At 38.8% G+C, this 23,746-nt stretch overlaps 1 protein-coding gene across 3 annotated transcripts in view; it reads left to right on the plus strand.

Annotated features, from left to right (window-relative positions):
• Positions 1-23,746, plus strand: part of PLPPR5 (phospholipid phosphatase related 5) — a 77,873-nt gene that overhangs the window by 47,679 nt on the left and 6,448 nt on the right. For all 3 annotated transcript variants that reach the window (XM_042030111.1, XM_042030112.1, XM_042030113.1), the window contains 4 exons: positions 6,246-6,378; positions 8,601-8,851; positions 17,723-17,899; positions 19,526-19,645. In XM_042030111.1, coding sequence (XP_041886045.1) covers positions 6,246-6,378; positions 8,601-8,851; positions 17,723-17,899; positions 19,526-19,645 — 681 coding nt within the window. The remainder of the gene's footprint in view (positions 1-6,245; positions 6,379-8,600; positions 8,852-17,722; positions 17,900-19,525; positions 19,646-23,746) is intronic.

Consider the following 23,746-nt stretch of genomic DNA (forward strand, 5'->3'; position numbering starts at 1 on the left):
GTGTGGAGGTGGAGCCCGGCAGGGCGGGCACACCGCGTGGGCTGTGCGCTGCATCCCCTGCCTCCGGCCCGGAGCACCAAGTGCCATGCAAGGCCTTGCTCTCGTGTGTCAGGAGTTGTGGTCCGGCCCTCTGGTGATGGCACAAGACCTTCTCTCAGTTACGCTCAGCATAGTGGGACTTGGTACCTGTTTCTCAAAATGGCCTTTTACATAACCAACCTTTGCTCTGGTGGTGTGTGATTTCAGCCCTGGTGCTGCTCTGCAGGGGCTTTGCCTGTTGGACACCACAGATGGGCTCCAGAGGAGATGCCTTCTGCACACATGATCAATTGCTCAGTTAAGGAAAAAAAGGAAAAAAGGAACCTCTTAAGAGACTGTGTACTTCAAAATGTTTCATTTTTTTCCTCTCATGTGGTAGTGAATTAAGATAATTCAATGAATGATGAAGTCCATGTCTCTGTGATTATGTTCTCATGTGGTTCATTTCTGGCTTCCTGCTTATAAATGCTTGGTTATTATGTGCCTCTTGCTTTCAAATAGCAGTAAAGTCTTCATGGGGAGAGCAGCCTTTACCATTGTTACATACCGAGTATGTCTACAATGTATTAGAAAGGGCAGTAAAGAATATTTGTTCCTGTCAGAAGTAATATTACTGTTTAGTAGTATATAGCCATACTCTGCACTACAGAGAAATAAGTAAAGCAGCTAATATTTTGCTATTAGATATGTAATCTTTTACTGCTATTTTTCTTCTGTAAATGGACATGGCCAAATATACTAAATTTTAGTATTTTTCTCAAAACAAAAAAAAAGGGGAGTACATATTTTTAAAACAAAATTTGCAGGCTCAAAAGGCTGAGTATTTTTTTTCAAAATCATTCTCTAGAAAAGCAATTTTCTTTTCACGTCTTTTTTGTAGACCTTCAGAAGCTGGTATGCAGTATGGACCTATATCCCCATGCTGAATGCAAGAGAGGATATTTTGTATTTAATCAATACCACACAGTTTTATCTAGGATTTATTTTTTCATTTTCTGCAAAACTACTGGTCATTTGTTACTATAGAAAATGTACTTCTCTGAAAATCGACCAGGGCATTTGCTGTCAGTTTAAGCAAGCAGGAAGCAATGAGAACGAGAAAAACACAAAGAAAATGGCCTCAAGGGAAAGCTCTGCATAATGAACTTGAAATTGCTACTGCTGGAAATACTGTTGCTGCTTTTCCTGCCAGGGCTGTCACCTCACTCAACAATTTCAGCTTCAAGCGGAGAGTGGAGCTTTACTTTCAGCATCACTAAAGGCCAAAGTTTATGTTGCTAGATTTCCCAAATTCTGAGGCAACAACGCTCATTGGTACATGGATGGCATTTTTAAAGAGGAAATAGGCCAGGAATAGCCCATGGTCTCAAAAGTTAAGAAACCAAGGTAAAGAGCAAGGATAACAAAGCATATAGAAGCCATATTTTTAGAAGAGATCTGCATCACACCAAGTGGGAACTCATAAGTGAAATCAGTCGGGAGGCCATGCCATTTAATTGATAACAATTTTCCTAGAGGTACATAAATCCATCCCCAAGATTTTTAGCTCCATTTCCTACCGTCCCTTCTTTCCTGATAAGGAAGAATAAGGGAGCTCGTTCTAGAGAGAAAAGCAGAGCTAGGGCCTGCCTGAGGTGCTCATTCCCCAAAGGTTATTTCTTGAAGATGGCCTCATAGAAGCCTTGGTTAGTGTTCAAGTCATGCCTAAATGAGAGAAACACAATGAATGAAACTAAGTCAGAAGAGAAACTACAATGCACAGTATTGTAAAATGTTGTTCTTCGCTTGACAAGTTGAGGACATGGATGAATATTTAGTGGTCTTTTTAATGCAGTAACACTTTCAGTGTTACTCATCTATCTGAGTGGTTGCTGTAGTTACAGCATAACCCTGAGAATTGGTAGAGAGGGAATCGTGTATTCTATGACATTCCCAGCCTGTGTGAAATATTTCTTGAACACTTGTGTAGCCTAAAGTAGGTGTTAGCTGGAAACGTCTATGACTGTATACACAGAAATTTATTTCCTAATCCCTAATAGAGATTTTCAACTTTACATTTCAGGATTTGGCTTGTTTAAACATATTCACGTACCCTCAGATATTTTGTCATCCATATGAATGTTTAAGTCTCATTTGAGTCCTGGGGCTTTATAGGGAGTTATGTGAAATATATGAGAAGGATAGGCCATAGAATAAACCTCATTAGTATCTTAAGAAGATCAGATTTAAGGTAATTTATTTATATAGGTGCTGGCTGTTGTAAACCATAGCAGACACTAGGGGAATTTTGTTTATGGAGTCAGTTTAACCAAGTCAGAGCTGCTCTAGCTCTAATATTTGGAATGAGTCAGGGTTGACATTTCAAGTTGAAAAGAACGCAGAATTTAGAACCAAGTTAAGAATATACTGGATGGATCATTTGGGGAAGGAGAAATTAGATTTTTAAATTGACATGCAGTGCTAAAACTAGGCACAGCTTGCCTGGATTCAGAAAAGTGACTAATACAGAAAAAAACCTGGACTTATTTGGGAGGAAGGAATCAGTGTAGGGAATATGTGCAAAATACTGTAAGAGTCCTGAGAAGAAAACAAGGAAAGGGACAGGTATTAGGTGGTTGGCAATAAATGCAAAAAATGTACTACTAGTATAAACACACCATGAAAATCAATCAGCTAATATATTAATCAGGAGTTAAGGGGTGAAACAAGAAGAAATATTAATTTTAGATCTCATCCCTCTCAAATTCTGGCTGTCAAATGGGTTGTCACATCATAGACAGGATGTGATTGCCATGGAGAAGTTCCAAGAACTTCTGTAATTTAATTTTTGCTGGGTTAATATTTTTCATGTGCTTCCGTAAGAGTAAATGATCGTTCTTGTCTTGTTCCTCCTTGCAACATTCATGTATACTGTGTTTTTATCTAAGGACTCTGCAAGTTGTTTATACATGTGTTCTTCAGAATACTGGAAAGCCTGCACTTTGTATTGTTAGACTTAGATGAGAATTGTTCTTTTCCTTATACTTTATATGCTGTAGCTATATGTCAAAAGGTTTTCTGACCCTTAGGGAAGGATGACCTCCCCTGGTTTTAACAACTGTTAAAATATCTGTGAGCTAAGAATTTTAATACATACCTTTGGGAAATTTGTACAGTGATCTAAAGTAGTATGATGCTGTTAGAATAAGGTAAAAGATGCTTCTAATATCCACTCTTTCACTGCAAATTATATTTGTATGCCTGAACTTGTGTAGTTTTGTCCAGACATTTATGTTGTCAGAACATTCTCCAGTGCAATCTTTCACTGCCAGTTTTGGAATATGCCAAAACCTTTTTCCCCAAGACTTAGAAAAGATATACACAAATAATTCTGTTAAATTAAATGTCTTTTGTTGGCTGGTTGCAACTCGCATATGCAGTGGAAGGGCCAACAGTGGTGCCCATGCCAGCAGAATACAGAAATTATTCCTTCCAGGAATATCCCAGGCATACAAATTGTTGTAAAGTGCAGGGGGGATGTCGCTCTCCTTTTCCTCTGCCCTGTAGAGCTGATTATTGCCAGTGATGCTGGAGAGAAGGGGGGGAAGGAATTGCACTGTGAAACAGAGTTTCTCCTGGGATTTATTGAGATTGAAAAGGATTTTTCTTCCATTTCTGAAGCATCAATAGGCTGATTATTGAGATGAGCGGTGCTTGTGCTGAAGGATGGAGGAAGGAGAACAGCTTTAGCTGAGCTGCCAGTACAGAAAAATAAAGAACCTGTATTTATTGCCAGTTTCTAGAAGGATTCTATCGAAGCGGATCCATGGAAGCATAGAGATGAATGCCTTGTGTGCTTAGTGGCATTTCCCTCTCTGATTGCTTCTGACAGTAGAGCGCTAGGCCTTCTGTAGCAGGTGTTTTGTCCTTAGCAGAATTCCACATCCTTCTGACCCTTGCACCTACGTGCCCACCCTAAGAGTATTCTTGTTCAGCTAAGAACTTGAATGCTGCTCCCTGCTATTCTTGGAACAGAGGGTTTTCTTCATACAGGTCACCATCAAAGACAGGAAGTGTAATAAGAAGAAAGTGTTGGCAGCAGCAAGGATCTAGATGCAGCTGATGAAGACAGATTGCTGGCAGTGAGGATCTCCTTTCCTATAACTGAACAAGCAGTTCTCCCTTTAGTAAATCCCAGCTTCCCTACCAGCCAAGAAGACGACCTTTATTCTTAGATCAGCAGATTCAGAGTCTCTGCTCAGAGCTGGAGAGTTAAGCTTCTGGCACTCTTGGTGTTCTTGCAAAAGGTTGAGCACTGTATATCACAGATGCTTCCTTTGTGCTGAATTCTGCTCTTTCCTGGAGTTTCAAAATCTGTGAAAATTTTACTGAAATCTATTGAGTTTTGCAAAAAGAATTAAAGGCAGAATCTGACTGTATTCAGATTGCCTAGTCCTTGAGAGGAAAGAAAAGCGTTACTGTGACTCACAGTAAAAATATTAGTGTTTCTGTTGTCACCTTTATGAATCGCATTAAAACTGATTTTTTTGGTATGTTTCTTCATGAGAGCTATAGGGATCACTAGGTTGAATTTTCCTTGTCGTAATTTGGATGATCTTGAATTCAAGGTTGAATTATTTTTCATGTATACTGATCATTTGTTAATTATAGATGAAGAAATTCTACTTCACTAGGCTGAAAATTTGCTTACATCACGAGAGAGAGGATATTTGTTGTTTCAGGTATTGAAATTTCTGTTTCATCTAAAAATTCCGCTAGCATCTGAAGCCAGTCTAAAGTAATAGAAAATGACTGCTTTGGTGACAAATTAAATTTTGCTTTTAACACACTTGCCTCCAGAGTTATTTTTGTTACTTGGACCACATTATTTGTAAGTACCATTTTCCTCCACAATTTAGCCCAAAGGTATCTGCATAATCTACAAACAACTAAGGAAGGTCATTAATTGCATCCTTCCTGTTGACAACAAAATGTGCACATGAGCCAGTGCCCATAGATTATTTTGTTTTGTAGAACTGTTCAGACCTATTATGATATATGAAAAGATTTATATCTTCCTGCTAGGTCAAAGGTTTAGAAAACCTCAGCAATTAATCAGATTTGATGGCATTATTTCTTGTATTTGTGTAGTATTAAGATTTCGGTTTGGTGGTCTTCATTCCTGTTGATCAAAGTGTGATGTACCTATCAATAAGCTTTAAGCTTTTCATGTAGAGGAGTGGAAGGGCCTTGCCTGCAAGTCCCACAGTGAATCAAGGTTAGAATCCAGTGGTCAGTATTTGACCCTTCTATTCTACTTTTCAATTATACCCTTGTTGCCTGCCATAAAGCTTCAGTGTCGTAGTTTTAGATAGATACCTGCTTAAAGTCTTGGCTTTGGCATAAAGTCTCAATCCTTAATTGTAGTGAATAAATTAAAGGTCATGTTTTGTTGTACAGGCAAATGCACCACCTAGAGAAGATACTTAACATTCCAAATACATTTTTTCTCATTTTGTGATTTTTCTGTTTATTTTTTGCCAACCATAATGTGAACAATATACAGACGTGAGAACTCTATTTTGGTGGAGTGAATGTGAAACAGGCCATTCTTAATGTTAAAATATCAGTGGTGACACTTCATTCAAGCATGAGGAACAGAGCTAAAGCCAGACTTGATAAATTTAGCTAGCAAAATGTGAATCAAACCCTGTTAAGTACCTCGAGGCAAACTAAACCTCTGATGTGAACAGGAGCTCTGTTACGACTTTTTTTTTTCCCTTTCTCTCTACCATAGTCCAAAATTTAAAGCTCGACCCTGCGAAGTGCTGAGTGTCAGTGAATGCCATATGGGAACTGAAATGTTCAGCATCTTCCAGGATTAGGGCTTTTCTTTGGTCCAGATCTTGTGCATTATGTTGTCCTTGAACTAATAGATTTCTTTCTCTTTCCCCTCATCCGGAAAACTAGGTTATGTTATGTCGACTACAAATCCTGTAGTAATGTAGTAATTTATTCTCTTTTAAGGCAAATAAAATAAAGGAAGCCATAAGGCATATTTCCCTCATAAGAAGATTAATGTACAGAACTTGATTCACTTATGCTGTCTTTTGTGCTGGTTTGGTCTTGTTTCTTTAAGATGAGATGTCTGTCGCTGTAATATTAATGTATTTTACTTGCTGTAATCTGATGTACCATTTCTCTCCCCTTTTTTCTCCTCCCCTAAGATTATCGTTGGAGAAACTGCAGTCTTTTGTCTACAGTTAGCTACAAAGGATTTTGAAAACCAAGAAAAAACAATATTAACTGGAGACTGTTGTTATATAAATCCACTGGTACGCAGGACCATCAGATTCCTTGGTATGAGCAAAATTACTGCTTTCATTTTCTGTATGGTGAGAGTGATCAATTATGTCTTAATTTTTACCTGGGGAAAATACTCAGATAACCATATAACATTTCATGTGTAGTTTTAACTGAGGTGCAGTTTTCCTTTTAGGTAGCAAATGAAGCTTTTTGGAAGTTTGGATTTAAAAACAGTTGCAGAAACAGCAGTAAAAGTAGAAAAAGCTGGGACTGCAGGGGAAAAATAACTAGCAGGCCTGAAGCAGGGTGAAGTAGAGAAAGTATCCTTGTGCCATATCTATAGGTAATAGTAAACACACACACCCCAAAGTTGAAGACATTGGGATTTAAATGTGTCTTTGAAGCTAAGTTGATTTAGGTGCTGTCTTAGCCTGGATATTGTATTATAGTGTCTAGCAGAAAACTGTAAAAAATCCATGCTACACTGGTTTTGGCTGAAACTCCCCCACTGACTTTAGTAGATGTTAGGTGTCATGTTTTCTCTTAGTTTGTTCTAAATGTGTTTGGAGGGAGAAGTCCCACCACTCAAAATGTGTATTGAACATTTCCAGATGCTGCTTTTTAATACATGCAGGGATGGCATAGCAGGGCTCAGTTCTGCTGTTTGCTTCTCTCGTGGTTGCATCTAAAGGAAACAGCTGGAGGAATGAAGCCTTGGGGCGGCTAATCCTGCTGTGTACCCCAGTCTCAGGGTGAGGGAGGGCAAATGCAGCTGTGTCTGTATTTGCAGTGTTTGTGTGACAACTTTGCCTGCCTTCCCAGAGTGCCATTGCTCCTGGTGAGAAGGAGACTGTCTTGCATAGGTCTGGAGGAGGTGGGGAGTGATGATAAGGAGCTCCTCCCACTCCAGTTCCTCTCTGTGTAATCAGTGCCTGAATGTTCTTCCCACTAAGTGGTCCCTTCTTTCCTCACAGAAGCAAAAGAAAATTTGATAGGGATGGCAGGAGTGAACAAAGGCCTCTTCGCTGTTCCGGCAGATGAGGCATAGCTACCCATTGTGCTCCCACAGAGTGATGTGTGTGATGTTGTGCAGTGCACACCCTCGGGACTGGCTGAAAGGCCCTTCTGTGAAGTGATTTAACCAGGCACAACGTGCTGCTCACCAGGGTCTAGCATCTTGGGGGGAGTTAACATTAGTGCAACATTGTTGACCAGCCAGGATCCCAGAAATCAGCCTTGGTCCTCTAGCTTTGCTAAGAAAAAAAGCCTGACCTGTATAAGTGCATGTTTCTGTGGAATTATGTCTGCTGTGATGTTGATCCATCAAAGTCCTCATAGTGCCTCATGAAACTGGGATTTGCCAGAACTCACTCTATATTCACAGTGGAGTATGGGAAAGGTAAGGTGATTTGCCCATGGAAATACAGGAGGAAATCTGTAGCTCAGGTGGAATTGGAACAAGCAGCCACTGGCTTTTCCTGCTGGTCAGGGTGCTGTGTTTGCATGTTCTTTTTCTATTTACAGAGCTCATTTTCTATTTGCAAAAGGGTAGAGAGGGACCTCAGAATATCAGGAATCTGTTTTCTTTTAAGTAATCAGATACATGCATTTACATTCTAATGATTGAGTACATGTGCTTAATGCCTCACTGATATGTCTGATTGAAAAAACTCTTTAGCATAAGTAGCTCCTCAAATATATAAATCTTTAGCTCACTGTGTTGATACTGTGATTAATATGCCATGCATAGAGATTTACCCAGTAGCAGGCAGATGAAGACAACTCATGCATGGAAATCTTGAATTATTCAGTACTTTATCTTCTTTACAGATGCAAGAGAAAAAAAAAAAGTTTGTCCAGTTTGTGTTATGACTTTCCAAGTTCCTTCTCCATCAGGGTCTGACCTTGGTTTTCAAGCAGATTTATAGGGTAAAGAATTTCCCTCTGTCACTTCTGTTTAGTGGCAAAAGTTAGGTACCAGTAAAGCCAACTACCCCAAACAGGGGACATGCATGGCTATGGGCCCTAGGAAAGCAGGCTACTTGCGCAAGGGGTAGGTGTTCCTATGAAAGATGGGAGAGACATCAGGTGTGTGGGAACATTGCAGTGTTGTTGCTGCAGTTTTGTAGGAAAATGCTATCTTCAGCATGAACTGTGGTCTTTAGGGTACAGTACATGGGAGGATTTTTCATGTTCTTGAATGGAAGAAGCTGGTATGCTGCTGTGATAAATACTATAAATTGTCTGGAAATGTAACTCTTTGTTTCCCTCTTTAGGAATTTACGCATTTGGACTGTTTGCTACGGACATCTTTGTAAATGCTGGACAAGTAGTAACAGGGAATCTTGCACCCCATTTCCTTGCACTTTGTAAGCCCAACTATACAGCACTTGGATGTAAACAGTATACACAATTCATCAGTAGCGTACATGCCTGTACTGGAAATCCAGACCTTATCATGAAAGCCAGAAAGACTTTCCCATCCAAAGAAGCAGCACTAAGCATATATGCAGCTATGTATCTGGCTGTAAGTATATTATACCATTTAATTGTCACTATTTTTTTGAAAGCAAATGACTTGCACTGTCAGGGGGAGGAGGGAGGAATGGGTAGAAGATAAGGCCCAAAATATTGGCTGATTTTTTTATATGTAAACGTGCTGTGACTTACTGTGAGAATGATTCATTTGGCTTAATTCTGACAAGGTGTAGTGGTTTCCAAGCCTTGAAAGCCAAGACAATACTAAGAGAGGGCAAGTTGTCTATAAAGGGTATAATCTGTAGATTGAAGATAACCAGTTCCTTGGTTTTCTTTTTCCCCATTTCCAGAGTGTTTGGACAATCCTTTGCTGGGTGCTAAGGAGTAAGGCTTGGCATTTCCTCTGTCTGGTAGTGGTACCTCTCAGTGTTTTAACCCAGTGCAGATCAGCAGAATTGCACATGGCCATATGCTTTGGTGAGGTGAAGCAGAAGGGTGAGCTATATGTATGTCTGATCTCTGCAGGTTTCCCAAGATCCGTGTGTCTTTTGGTACCAGAATTGGAATTTATAGGTACTTCATTGTTCATGCAAAGTCAGTTTGGCTCTTGTTATGCAATACAGTGGGCTACAAGACAATCGACCCTTTTTTCCCCTCTCTCCTCTATTTTATAGGGAGTGATGAACAGTGCTGGGATAAAAACTGGTGCTTGCTGGCAGGCATCAGAGCTGTTGTATAGGTTGTGGAGGGGCAGGGGAGAGGAAGAGTGACCATTTACTCTCACTGAAGTGTAACTCTGGCTTAGTTTGGAATGCTTATCATTCTAGCCTTAAGCAGGAGCACATCTTGTTCCTGTGCCGGGGACAAATTCTCCCCAGCACATGCCTATGTCTTACCTGACCTGCGCTGGTAATCACAGCCTTTTGCAGCCCTTTGGATGAGCCCAGGGCTGCCTTCATAGTGTCAGTGGGAAACTAGACAGCTGTGTGTACCTTTGTGGTCATTGCAGGAGTCATCCCTTACATTCCCTGAGTATTTGGACAGTGGCCTGCCTATTGATGTGTGTGTATATGCACATGTAGATACACGTGTGAGTGTGTGTTGCTTTTGAGCACATACCAAATGAGCCAACTTTTAATTCCTGATTGATCTGGAAACTGATACTTGACAATATGGCAAAGATCCCAGCCCCATCCACAGACAGTGTGTCAACTCAGTGCTTCTGCATATGGTTTTAGAACCAGTTGCTTAAAATCTGCAGCACTGATGGTAGCATTTACCAAAGGTTCCTTGTGAGCAATGTCTGTTTAAGAGATATTGATGATCAGTTAGTACAGGCAGGTGTTGTCTGCAAATAAGAGATGAACAATATCCTATTCTAATATTCTATTCTAACTTGAGGCGAGTATAAATCTTCTACTAGTATTGTCTTTATTTGGGGAGATATCTAAGGCTGAAATGCTCTAAATATGATGCAAGCTATTTTAGAAAATACTCAGAATTTTTCATTTTAATTGCTCCTATTTTTCTCATCCATCTGTGAAGTTGGATTTCCACTGTTGCCATGAGTCAGAGTAACTAGGAAACCGACTATTCAGCTACTGCAAAGCAGAAAGTAAAATAGTATTAATACATTTTAAAAACAAAAAGTAGACATCAGTAAGGTTTAATACCTAATATAAAGCTTTTGACATGAGCAAGAATACTTTATGCAAACCTTGTCTGTGGTCAATATACAGTTAGCAATATAAAAAATTAAAGCTGCTGAGATCCATTTCATTACTGTTTGCTCTTTCAGTAACTGCAGAAATGAATATATCCTATGTCATTACTGCACTGCTGCATGGTGCTTGACACTGCTATCATTTAACTAAAGCACTATAAACTACTCTTAGGATTTCTGAGTTCCTATAGTAGCTCCTTGTTACAATATTGGCAGGTTGTTTTTTTTTTTCTTAAATCCTACTGCATGACTGAAGCTAAAAATACTGTTTATTACACTCCAAGGGAAAAAAAATTCAGTGTTCCAATATTTGGGGTCATGTCCTTACACTGCCATGATGTTTATCAGGATAGTTGGCCCTAAATAACAATTTTCTCATCACTGTTCACTGGAGTAGAAGATTTGAAACAGTAGCCTAGTCTTTGTAGGAGCCATGCTACAACAGTTACTGAGAGCATGGACATAAAGACCTCCATATATTACTCACTGTTTCATTAGCATATAATCTTTGGTACAAAATGTGCTTTCTCTCTGGTTAACAGAAATTTTGGAGAGAGGGAGAGATTGTTATGGAATCTTCCCTGGACATTTCAGGCAGCTGTGCACAAAACGAAACCAACTTAGAGACAAAAAACCACACTAAGAGCTGACCCAAAGGTCCTTGCTCTCCGAGGTAGTGAAGTAAATGCTTTTAGACTTGTGTGATTTCACCAATCAACCCATTTAGAAAGAAAGCCTGTGCTTTATCTAATGATTCCCCCGTCTCATTCCATTTAAGTGCAGCCATGTTCTTATCACCTAGTGTCTGTGCATATTGTCTTGTTAACAATAGCTCCTTTTTTCATCTAAGTTCTTGAGTCTTCCATTTTTCCCCTCTCCCCTCTTTTGAGAGTGGGTGGCTGCTATGGTAACTCAGAATTCCCTTCCTGCTTGAAAGTACAGTCATTTTGAAACAGTTGTTTTGCTAATGTTTAGACCTTTTTTAATGTTTGCCTCCATTACTTACTTCAGGAGAGTACCTATCAAGAGAGACTTGGCAATGGAAATGTTGAATGGCAGTGCTGTGGTTAGGTGTTTTCTCTGCCTTGCTCCAAACACAGATGTTCTTAATGATGCATTACCTTTCTTCTTCAGACTTTCAGGTTCATTCTTCCCAGTGTACCAGTGTTTTCAAAAAGAACTACTGTAAATCTGTTCTGAAATCTCTAATCTGGCTGGTGCCTGGATTTTTCCTTAAGTATCTGCTCTGATCTCCTTGGAGATTTTTTGTTTGTTTGTTTGTTTTTGCTTGAGTTGGGTTCATAAGTTGACTGCATCTGCTTTCATTTCTTATCAGCATTTCAATTCACCCTTTCTCAGCTGGAACAGTGTTTGCTACATAGGTATTAAGGCAAACAGTGCAACCTTATTAAAAATATATATAATTGTATAAGTCACGTTTTGTTATGCATAGGCTGACATAGCCTGGACAGTTAGAGGTAAGTTTTGAAGCAGCCAAGTATGCACATACTTGGAGTGTTTTCCACAACTGAGACACAGAAAGTGGAAGTCATGAGTCTTTTTTTGGTAGGATTTCGAAGTGATATATGAAGATGTAGGTGGCATATTCCCATAGATTTAAATATAAAACCTGTGACTAACAGTTGTCCTTTGGTGCTGCAGACCTAGAGGATTGGTCATTGGTAGCTGTAGTTTAAGGGAAATTTTAATTCATTCTGTAAAGTTTTGCACTTTTTTTGTTGCTCTCATTGCAGTGGACAAGAGCAGTTGGGTAGAGTAGTGTTTGAGCTTTGTGTTACCACACACATTTCAGACTTGCTTTGGGTTTGTAATGATAGAGGAACAGCCTTCGTGCCTTGGTAATTGACATAACCCTTAAGCCCTGTAGGCAGCTATTACTGCTTTGTACTGTGAGCCCTTGGCCTCAACTGTGACCTCAGACAGGACTAGCAGATAAAGCCTGCAAATAATTTTTTCCTCTGTGCAGAGCTTTTGTTTGGCCCATGATCACATTTTCTGCAAGACTCTTGCTCCTGGCATTTTGCTGCATTGTTTTTGCTGTTTAGTGTGTTTATAAGTTACTGGGAAAAGACAACAAGGCAATGTGGGTAACAGTGCTGGCAACATGGTGATATTCTTCTCAGTGTCGCTCCTTGATCCAGTTATAAGTGTAGGTGTTGTCTCACCTTTCCTTTGTCTTGAAGTACCTGGTAGATTCCAGCTAAATGGGCATCTGGTGAAGGCATGATAGGCCTCTGTGACAGACCTAAGGAAGTGTTCAGGAGGAAAAGGGGTAGCAGAGCCACCTCATTGAGTTGACTTTGTTGTCTATTTTTTGTTAGGAAATGAAAGGATTCTTTTCGCTGCCTTTCAGGGACAGTGGGATTTCTTTTTAGTATCTGGTGCAGCAAGTATCAGTATCCTTCAATACTGATAATAGAACGTATGTCATGAGGTTCACATATTGAGTGTATTGGTTTCTTTCAGACCAAATAATAACATTACCACTTGATCCAGGAATTTATCTAAAGACCTCTAGAAATTTCATGTCAGTCACCTCTTCATTACAATCCAGTTCCTTAAGAAAAAACCCTCTGGGTCTATCTTAATAGTCTTGGTACAGTGAAAGATACCTCTTTCCTTCCCCAGTTGTTTTACAGTTACAGCTGTGGGGAGTTTTTAGTGGGAAAATTAATAGTAAGGTCCAGAATTCTAGAGCTTTCTTTTCCTTTTGCCAAGCCAGGCCCCTGACTTTGAAAGCTAATTTTTGTCTAGGGTCATAAATAATTTGATCAAAACATGTAGAGAAAGCTGGAGGAGGCTTCAGAAACACTAAAAGAAATCTTCAGTGGGCAGAAGGACCCAGATGAGTCGAGAATATGACTTTGGTTTTTTCTAGAAATAGTTTGACCCATTAATTGTTACCAAAGGAAGCTGAAAAGATTTTAGATTGTCAGACAGGATTCTAACTAAGCACAGAACCTGGTTATAGACTACAACAGCCCACTACTTTTCAACTTTTTGATCTCTGAGTGTCTCTTTTCTTGTAGGTCTGATGAATATTGAAAATTGCTTGGGTGGAACATTTATAACATTACTTATATTACTTAAATAATTCAAGAATATTTCTTTAATGCTAGCACATTGTAAAAGTGAAAAAAAAACATGAGATAAATTATGTTTGAAGTGCTGCCTGGGATGGGTGACTGTACAATGATTTGTTCCTCATTGTTCTTGTTGCCTTATGAGTCGTTTTTCACTGCCCATTGATGGACTGGTCTTTGTCAGTCTCCCAGGCCATCTACTTCAGGGAGAAATGAAATGGCAAACACAGAAGGGATCTCCTTACCTGAATCTCTGAGCCCCAGGCTGATGAAATCAGCAAGAAAAATTAGCTTCCTTCCTGGTTGCAGCACCCAGCCTGATGTGTGCTCCAGTGTAACTGAAATGGGATTCTGAGACCTGTTACACGTGTGTTTGTGTGCATAGATGCTGGTGTGGGTGGGCCTAAAGGTAGCTGAAAGATGCCTAGAAAGAGCTTGCAGCATAACCCAGGAATCCACTTTGTCCTACACTCTACATGCAGTGCCTGTTGTTTTCTTACGTGTTTTGGAATGATTTTGTTTGCATGAGATTTAGGACAAACTTCACATGAGACTTGCAACATGACGCCTTTGAAGTACTTTCCCAGTACAGGCTGAATGCCAAGGCTGTGGTTGTTCCTTACACTGTGGCCTGAGTCAGTCCCATCAGAAACCTCTCCAGTAGCTTGCTTTGTCTGTGGTGGTGATGGTGGCAATTTCTTTCGATTTCTTATTTTCAAACCCACTTCAATTAAAGGCGTTCTTTCAATTTATTAGGCTCTCTTACAGCTTCACTTCCAGTATTTTGAAGACTGAAGGTCAAACGCTTGAGTTTTTCTGAAAATCTAGTAAATATTGTTATCTTGTGTGGTAAGGTAACAATCCACCTCATATGACTCCTTGCCAGTGTCTGCGTGCTGGTGACAGCTCTTAATCTTTTAATACTAAAATCTTATTTCAGGAAAAAGGAAAGCAGAAGTTCTTCAAGAGAAGATTCACCACTGTTCTGAAGTCGCAGGAGAATGTGCAGCCTGCTATAGTAATTCTAACTGCTGTATCAATCCTTGACCTTACATACAAAATCTCTGCTGTTGGTCTTTTTGTTGACTAATTTAGAAGTTTTCTTTCATTAGATTCCTCCTCTCCCAGTTTTTGTTCTTAAAAGGAATGGAGATGAAGTTGTTCAGTAAAAATCTTGACCCATGTAAAAAGTTATGTTGTCATTCATTTTTACTAATGTTTTAAATCACTGAGTTATCCTTTGTTGATACTGCATTTAGTATTTATTAGAAGTAAGTAAAGAAAAATCCTGTCATCTTTACAGGTTGTTTACTCTTTGTCAATTAATGACTGTGCTGGTTTATAGTTTTTCCACCAGAATCAAGAAGAAAACAGCTGCTTAATTTTATTTTATTCTTAGTGTATATCAGGTCTTTGACTGAGTTGTCTGTGTTAATATATTGTACTAGAGCTACCAGAGGCCAATGTTAAAAATGGGTATCTGTGAATCCTGCCTTGGAGGAGGCTATATTTGTTATATAGAGCTTTGCAAACACAGAATTTTTGTCCCACTGTTTCAGGAAAGTTTGGCCTGTTTCTTTTGATTCTCTTATATTTTAATATAATGCTATTCTTAACATCAGTGGTACCTGTTCTTTAAAGAAAAGATAAAAATGGTGCCTATGCTGGCAGAACTCTCAGGTTACTTCAAATAATGAGCTGGGCATGACAACCATGACTGCTCATATAAAGAAGGGACTTGGCAAATGGAAGTCTCTATTACTTGTGTGAAGTACAGCATGAATCTGCCATTGTTTTTTCTCAGTGCTTTGAGTAGAGATTTGAAGGACATGCTTGGTTGTAAAAACATTCAGAGAATTTTATGCAGAACACTTTTTGGGTTCAACTTTGTATTAAAAATGTTGAAATTTGATTGAAGTACTGCAGAATCTATAATTTGTACTATAATGTGTTTTGTCTTACTAAAAATTGAGATAATCTTCTTGGGCACTGACCAGTTGTTACAGATAATTGAAATATGTCACCATGACCTGCCTTAAACAAGCAGGTTTTTCCTTCTCAGTAGTTATTTCAATTTAATATAACACAATACAGAATTAAATGCAGGATAGCTTCCTGCTAACTCCCCTGTGTCAACTTCACCCAAGCTGTATTTGAAATTTGATTTTCTTACTCTGTATTAAAAATATTCCAGTGTTTTTCCTAGCACCAGCTGTCCTAACATGTAGTGTGAACGTGGATAATGGTAGTAGTATCCAGGAGAACAATGAGACTCACTAAAATAGATGGTTGCTGAGTTAATTCAGTGTGCAGTACTCTGTAGCTTGGAAAAAACCAGTGGGGCTAAAAAGCTGGAAATTAAGGTTGCAGTTCTCTTATCACCTTTCTGCATGGTAAGAGTAACTCACTGAAGACAACCTGCAAAAGCACAAGGAACTGAGATAAAAGGATAATCAGCAAAGAGAGAAACACTCTTCATGAAATGGTCTAGGAAGAAGAGCAGAGACGTGTGGCTTGGGGATAAACCCCAAAGCTCTTTTTTCTAAACCTTTACTCTGTCTGAATTAGTGGAAATCTTTCTACTAGTTTCTTGTTCGTCATATAAAGTACATTGAAGATTTGTGTGTTGCACTACTCTGATGCCATTTTAAGATTAAGCTTTGTTTCTTCCTCTAAGACATGGATCTTTCTCTAATGTTTTGAACAAAACTACTGTCAGATGTCACTCTTTTTAGAAAAGCTCTGACCACTACTTCTTCACTTCAGTTATTGGAACTGTAGCCACACTTTCCAAACTGCTTCTTGGCTGGATTATTGCAGCACTTGATAAACGGATTCCCCGGTAAATTCCACCAAGGTTTCGGATAGTACAAAAAAAACCCCAAACAAACCAAAAGGATTGGCCATTTGTTGGCCAGAGAGGTGGTACTGGTTCTTCAGTGCAGCCTCATCTGTTTTCCTTGGCAGTTCAAAGTGATTGCATTACAAACTTGGAGCCTCTGATGAAAATCTGTAAGAAATACTTGCATTCTTCAGTTCAAAAACTTAAATCCTATTTAAAATTTGAAGATTTAGGGGTTTCAGTTGTTTAATTACAGAAAGATCTTCTGCAGAGAGTAGAAACTTTTTTTCTCAAAAATCTTGTTAGTTGAAGTATAATTTTGTTTTTCTGGAGGGTGGGGAGGAGGGATGTTTCAAGCAGTCTTAATGCCAAGATTCCAGAGAATGGAAAGTCAAATATTTGATATTAATTTCTTCCATTGGCTTATCAGAGCTTGGAAAGTGCTGGGTTAAACCTGATAGTCACTAATGCACTCTTAGGGTAGAAGAGGTGCTCTGTTATCAGGCAGTGCTTTTAATTCAGTAGTATTGCACAGGGAGAGTTAGACTGCAGCAGGGCAAATGGATTTCTTAGTCTGATGCATAAAACCTGCAGCATTTGCACTGGTTTGTGTGAAGCACAGGGTTGTATAAGTTCAGCACTGATTGGAACTATTACACTGTATTTATAAAAGTAGATGCTGGCATTTAGTTCAATTGCTCTTTGACACTGTTTTTTCACCTTTTCACTGATTTTTGACAAATCACTAATTATTCACATGAAGAAGTTGTGTATAAGTAAGAAAGGCTTTTGCTAATAGAAACAAGGTCTTTATATATTCCCTTTCTTGCTCTGCCTGGCAGCTTGTAATAGCACTAATAATACTTCAGGGTGAAGATATTTTTCTATTACTGTCAACACTACACAGTGAAAAATCAGTCTCTTTACTTCTATGCATTAATAAATAAATACACAGGCTGAGAGTAATTGGATAGGATTGTCCAATTTGCCTGGTTTTCTGTCGGCTTTTCAGGTTCATATAAAATGCAGTTTTCCTGTATGGTCTGATTCTTTTTCTATATCCCGAGGAAAAGGGTGTTATGACTTTATCTATTACTCTATTTCCTAGTTTCTTTACACCCTGCCCCCACTCTGAAAAAAAAAAAAAAAGCCAAATACATGTAGTCTGTTCAAACAAAATATAGAGCTTTTATTCACCAATTAGTGGGAGATATCCATCAGTCTTATACTTTCTTCCTTTCTAATTTTCAGATGTATATCACCAACACAGTGAAAGCCAGAGGAACAAGGCTTGCAAAACCTGTTCTGTGTTTGGGTTTAATGTGCTTGGCCTTCCTTACTGGAATCAACAGAGTAGCAGAGTATCGAAATCACTGGTCAGATGTAATAGCAGGATTTATAATTGGAATATCTATAGCAGTATTTTTGGTAAGTGTGTGTCTGTGTCACTTATGTTTGAAAAAAATCAATGTATAAGCTTGTATCTCTAAAAAACCTTCAGACAACTAAATAATAAAAGACATGTTTCTCATCTTAGGATTTTTAATTAGTCATCAATTTCCTTAGTAATATTTACATAAACTCAGAAATGTGAAGTCAAGAAAGGACTGATCCAGTTAATCTCTTTTCATTTCCATATAAACCAGATTGTAGCATTTCAAACAGTAATTTTTGCAGCAAGCCCTGCTGGCAGGAAGTATATATTCCTCAGAATAACATAGTTATGATTTGATGTATAAAGTATTAAATTCAGTATAATGATACCCACACTGATCAGAGAATAGGTAGAATTTGTTTTTCTGGCTTTACAGTAACCCTAATGAATTTATTTCATAGTGCTTCAGGTTTATGTTGAAATTTTATATTATTCTGCGCCAAAAAAATCTTTGTTTAGCCTTTTCCTTTTCTGGAGCTGTGTTCCAAAACCAGACTGTTAATCACAGTTGCCGATGACTACTGTCTGTGTCAGAAAACTATTTCTAATCTATTAATCACCTTCACTAATATCTGCAGTGCAAGACTATAGAATAGAATAGTCACTGCTGTTCACTGCCTGTAGGCTTGACTGCCTGGCAGCTTGTAATAATACTAAATACACCTTTGAACTTTTTCCCCATGAAAATACTTTTGAGCTTGATTCTTGGATTGCAAGGTCTTGGTCTCAAGATCTTGGATCTGAAAGCATGGTTTGGCTGAGAACCCTCCCAGGGATGGCTGAGGTGGGTGTTTTCACTTCTAGACGTGCAAGGGTAGCTGCAAGTCTCCTTTTAAATACATCTGTTTGTGTTTCCAAACGTTCCTTTCCACACAAAATGTCCAGGAGTTATATTTGGTTGTTCACATTTAAGTTTTTCCATTCTGTTCATGCCCCTAAAGTAATAAAAGAGAACAGAATAGAGAGGAAATCTGTCCCAGCATTTTTTCTTATATTTTGTGATGTGTGTTGCATAAACTCCTTTGAGTAGCATGACATCAAATTTAGTTGTGTTTTGAAGAAAATGCAGTTTGCAAACATTGCTGAGTGTCAGAATCAGTAGAAGCACAAGCTGTTACATATCACATTCCTAAGTCCCCGTGCGAGAATCTCTGCTGCCCTGAGCAGATTTGGAGTTACATTCAGTCTTGGAAATGGTTCTTGCCTTGTTGTTCCCTTTCTTACTTTCCATTTGAAAAAGATTTGCTGATCAAAACTGAGATGCCATTGGCTTTCCTTGGAGCTTAAGGTTAATGCCATGTGATGCTGCAAGACATCTCTTCATGACATTGATAATAACTGGTGTTCTATTATGCAGCTTTAGTAATGGATTCTCTTTTAGATAAGAGGTTTTTTTGGTTCTCAAATGATGCATGTACCAATAAATTGGTTGAAAGTCTTTTGTCCTGAAATATTAATTAAGGATTTTCTGTAAAACACGAACTTCACATTTCAGTCTTTCTACTGAAAAGCTGTGACTAAAGCTGGTGTCACTTCGGCCTAATTATAATTTTCAGGATCAAAGCTTGAAAAAATGAGTTGTTCCTTAGGTATTCTGTTTATCTTCTAATTCCTTCTAGGTTGTTTGTGTGGTAAATAACTTCAGAGGACGTCAGCCAGAACATGAACATTCTCATCTGGATAATCTGGCCCAGATGCCCATGATCAGCATACCCAGAGTAGAAAGCCCTTTAGAAAAGGTAATGTCTGACTTTTTAAAAACAAATAAAACGCTGCTTTCCTGGAAGGATAATCAAAAGCTATCCTGACAAGAGTGCCGAGTTAATCAGATTTAAAATAGACATGTCAGTGAAGGAGAAAGAAGGAAAGAATTTAATTCAGTGACACCCCTTAGGAGGCTCCTCATATCATCATTTTGCTGCCGTAGCTGTTGCTAATCCCATGGAGTCAGGCTGAGTAGATCTGGGGCCCTCTTCCATTGTGTTCCTCCAGTAAGTTTGATTAATACTCTGCCTGATAGTCCAAAGAAGTTAGAAAGTTTTTAGAAGTGCTTAGAAAGTAAGCCCTTGGCCCAAGGGGCTTTGCAATTCATATCCAAGTGGCATTTGTCCTATTTGTTTGTGGTATGTCCGCAGCCTGGTGTGGAACATGGGATGCAGTCTCTTCTGGATCAGCTGTGGGGCTTATACCATCAGACATGTGCTAGCCCCAGGACAGGGCACCCACTTGGGAGCGAGAGTAATAAGGGTCATATAGTAACTGCACTATTCCCATCATCTCTTGTCAAAACACAGGGATTTTAGGCTGGGACATGCTAGTGATAGTCTCCTGGGTTTGCCAAGACTTTTTGCTTAAGTGTCACAATAAAATTTATTTTAGTTTACTGTGATAAAACTTTATATATTTTGAAGATGATGTTGTACTATGTGTTAGGTAAGGTTGAGCAAAAAAAATACTGAAATAGATAGCATAACCAGATATAGAAGTAACTTGAGGTGCTTTTACCAAGGGGAAACCTTAAACTAGTAATGCAAAGTTTAAAGGATGGTTTGCTTTTTCTCGTGACTTTATCTGTCATTATTGGTTAAAATCTATTGAGTTATGCCCATATTTGAAGATAGTAAACAATTCTACACTGGGTAGGGCACCAGAAGTATTTTTCTGTGGTATTCTTTTAATTCAAAATTAATTCTGATCTTTTTTTCATGTTAAATGTAAGAAAGGTTTTCAACCACTTCCCAGTCTGTCCTATTTACTTGAAGGTGTTGGAAGTTGTTCTTTAGTAAGAATTACTGCTAGTCCTGGGGTTTTTATTCCTTTCCTTGAAGGGAAAGAAGATTTCTTTTCAGAGTGGTCTAACATGCCTTTTTTGAACCAAATATGTCTAAGCTACTTCCACTGATATCTTGTTGTAAGGAGGTCAGAGTCTCATTTGCTTGAACGAGCATTTAGATGATGAATGTGTATCTTCAAAATAATCCATTCTGTAAGTTTTCTGTAAAATGTCAAAACAAAACAAGCTGTCAGCTGGCCTGGAACATGCCACATTAATAAGAGCATGTTTTATTTATGTGCTAGGCTCTCGTGCAATAGAAGCCATTTCTGTGGCTCAAAAGCCATCATAGGTAATACATTCTCTGGCTGTTGAAATTTAAATTTTTGTTTTCTGGGGATAAAGGCTTCATGTTAACTTCATGTTTCTGCCTGGTTTGAGACCCTCTCAGTCATGATGAGCAATGTTCTTGTCCTGAGACTTGGCCGAGTTTGAGACGTTGTGAGGAAAGCTTCGGAAGAGTGTGGGAGGATGGCAGCAGGAATAATGTTTGCTCTGATTTAGGATAACCTCTGCCACTTATGAACTGTCCAGGATGCTATTATATGAATGAGCTGCTTTCCTTCTGAACCCATATTCTTACGGCAGTAGAGGGTAGCTGTTTACTGTCATGGAACTTCTCTCTAGATAATTGAACTGGGGAATGACTGCAAGGTGATACCACTTGCTGAGATCTCATTTTATGGGTTCATCCTTGTCTGTGTTGCAAAGCCTTTCTCCTTTCCAGAGAGGATGGGATGCAAGGACACTAAGGTGAAGACCTTGCTAATTGTTCAGAAATGTTTTCTTTTGTTTCCACTTCCAGAAAGTTTAAATAGCAAATAATTGATGAAGAAGTTATTTACATGTGAGTGCTTTAGGTTTTAAGTTTCTATAGGTATTTTTTCCTTTTTTTAATCTATTTTATTTTTTGTTTAATCCAAAGTTTTAGGTAGAAGACAGACCCTGTTAAATAAAAGGCACTAAGAATAATACTTTAGGGAACTGAGGTCTAAATTAAGTTAGCTGATCTCAATTAACTACCATTGCTACAAGAATTCTTGAATTAGTCTTTGGTTTTTAACTCCCTTCTTAGTTTACATCATTTGTTCTCCACTGGAGAGAGTGGTGCTAAATAATTTGTGTGCTATTTGCCTTTTCCTTCTTGAGACACGTGAGTTGACATTTCAGTCAGGACTCTTCCAGTTCAATATTTTGAATGCACGTAGATTTACATTTTGCTCATTTTGAAACTGTTTTTTCTTATTTTCAGTCTCCAAGCTCCTTTGCCAATATTAAAGACAGGTTACTGTCAGAAATTAGCTACTAAGAGTAGCACAAATCCTGTCTGAAGTTATCAAAGGATAAGGCAGTGCAAGCAGGAAGCAATGCAACTATGTGACTGGTACTAAAAAATGTAACTATATGGGTATCTGGGAGCAAGCAATTAAAAATCCCGCCTTAAAGAATGACTTCATTAGAAATACCTGCCAGATAGGACCCCACTCATTGCTATTTTGTAATAAATGAGCAAGCGCACGGTGCCTCATACAAACCTGGAAGCACATTACTTTGCTGTTTCCAGATCTGCTACTTGCTATTCCAGTGCTTTCTTCATGGAGAACAAATGCTCCTGGCATGCTCACCGTGTAGAGATTTCAATGGATTCTGCCAGTATTTTTAAGACTGGGGAAGCTTTCCTCTTCAGAATTTAAGGTGTATTGTTTGAAGTGCACTTAAATAGGCACAAGTGTTCTTGTAATACTCAGAACTGAGTTGCTGCTGCTTAGTGACAAGGTTAGATCACTGTTTGCATGACACTTCTGTTTAACTGTGGTGCATGCAGAGACTTAGCTGTTCTGCACGGGTACTCATGCAGTCAAATAAGCTGTAGTTGCAGTGTCTCCTTGAGGAATCCTTGCCAGAGCCTGCTCAGCAGTGCAGACTTAGTGCTTTTACCTTAACTATAATCATCCTCAGAATTAATGAAAAGAATGAAAGCCAAGAAACCTCATCACTCACCCATCTGCTTCTTTTCTCTTCTGTCCCTGACCTTCTTCATGTCTTACAAGACAATTGGTGTTTCGGTTAGCTGGCAGTCTCCTACAGAGAGGAAGCTCTCATCCTACCACAGTCAAGGTTAGAGAGTCCTGTTCTTTTGCAGAAATTACTGAGAAATGGGGATGTTCTGGATAGTACCTGGAAGAGTTTGAAAGTTCAGCTTTGTCAAAGTGCAGTCACAAACTCTGTTTTCTGTTTCAGGGGAGACTGACATTATTCCATGCAAAAGTCACCTGAAATTGGCCAGGGCTTACAGAGGTCTCCTACACGTCTTGTAGTAGTTTCTGATTCTACTAGCCTTACTTCTTTTAAGTATTTTAGCTTTGAAAAAATCAAGTACAACTACAACATGGAGGATTTCAGGACTAATGGAGACAGTAGATAGAATACTGAGATACAAGGTTTCAGAAGGAAGCATTGGGTTAGGTAGGAGATGCACTACAGTTCATCTCCTGTGAGACGAGATAATTACTGTGTCTGATTATCAGTGCTTTCTGTAGCTATTCAGTATTACTTACTTGCACAGTGGGTTCTTGGCAGTGCTCTGTTTGACAGCTAAACTGCGTTTATTCCCCAAGGTTCTGCTTGGCATTCCTTCATACTGCTACTTCTGTCAGCAGTGCCCAAGCCGTGTTCCCGCACACAGTCACTGTTCCATGTTACAATGAGGTTTCTTATACTCCCCCATAGAACTGACTATCCAGCATGACTGAACTCGAAAGAGATAGAATAGGTGCTCTCTCCTTCTGCCATTTCCAAGTTGTAATGGTCATAGGTTTTTGGAATTCCTCTTGCAATATGTGACATTCTTTTTGCCCATCATATTGGTTTTTAGTGACTATCAGGGTTAACTGTCCCAGAAATCTTCTTGAGACACAGTAATTATTGTTCTATGGTGTATGTGCCAAAGGTAATGATGGTGATAAAACATTTTAGCAATAGTAAGTGTAGAGATTTCAATGGATTC

This window comes from Corvus kubaryi, unplaced genomic scaffold (assembly GCF_017639235.1).
Source record: "Corvus kubaryi isolate FWS band 111438036 unplaced genomic scaffold, C.kubaryi_AGA036_p1.0 37334, whole genome shotgun sequence".
Classification (NCBI taxonomy): Eukaryota; Metazoa; Chordata; class Aves; order Passeriformes; family Corvidae; genus Corvus; species Corvus kubaryi.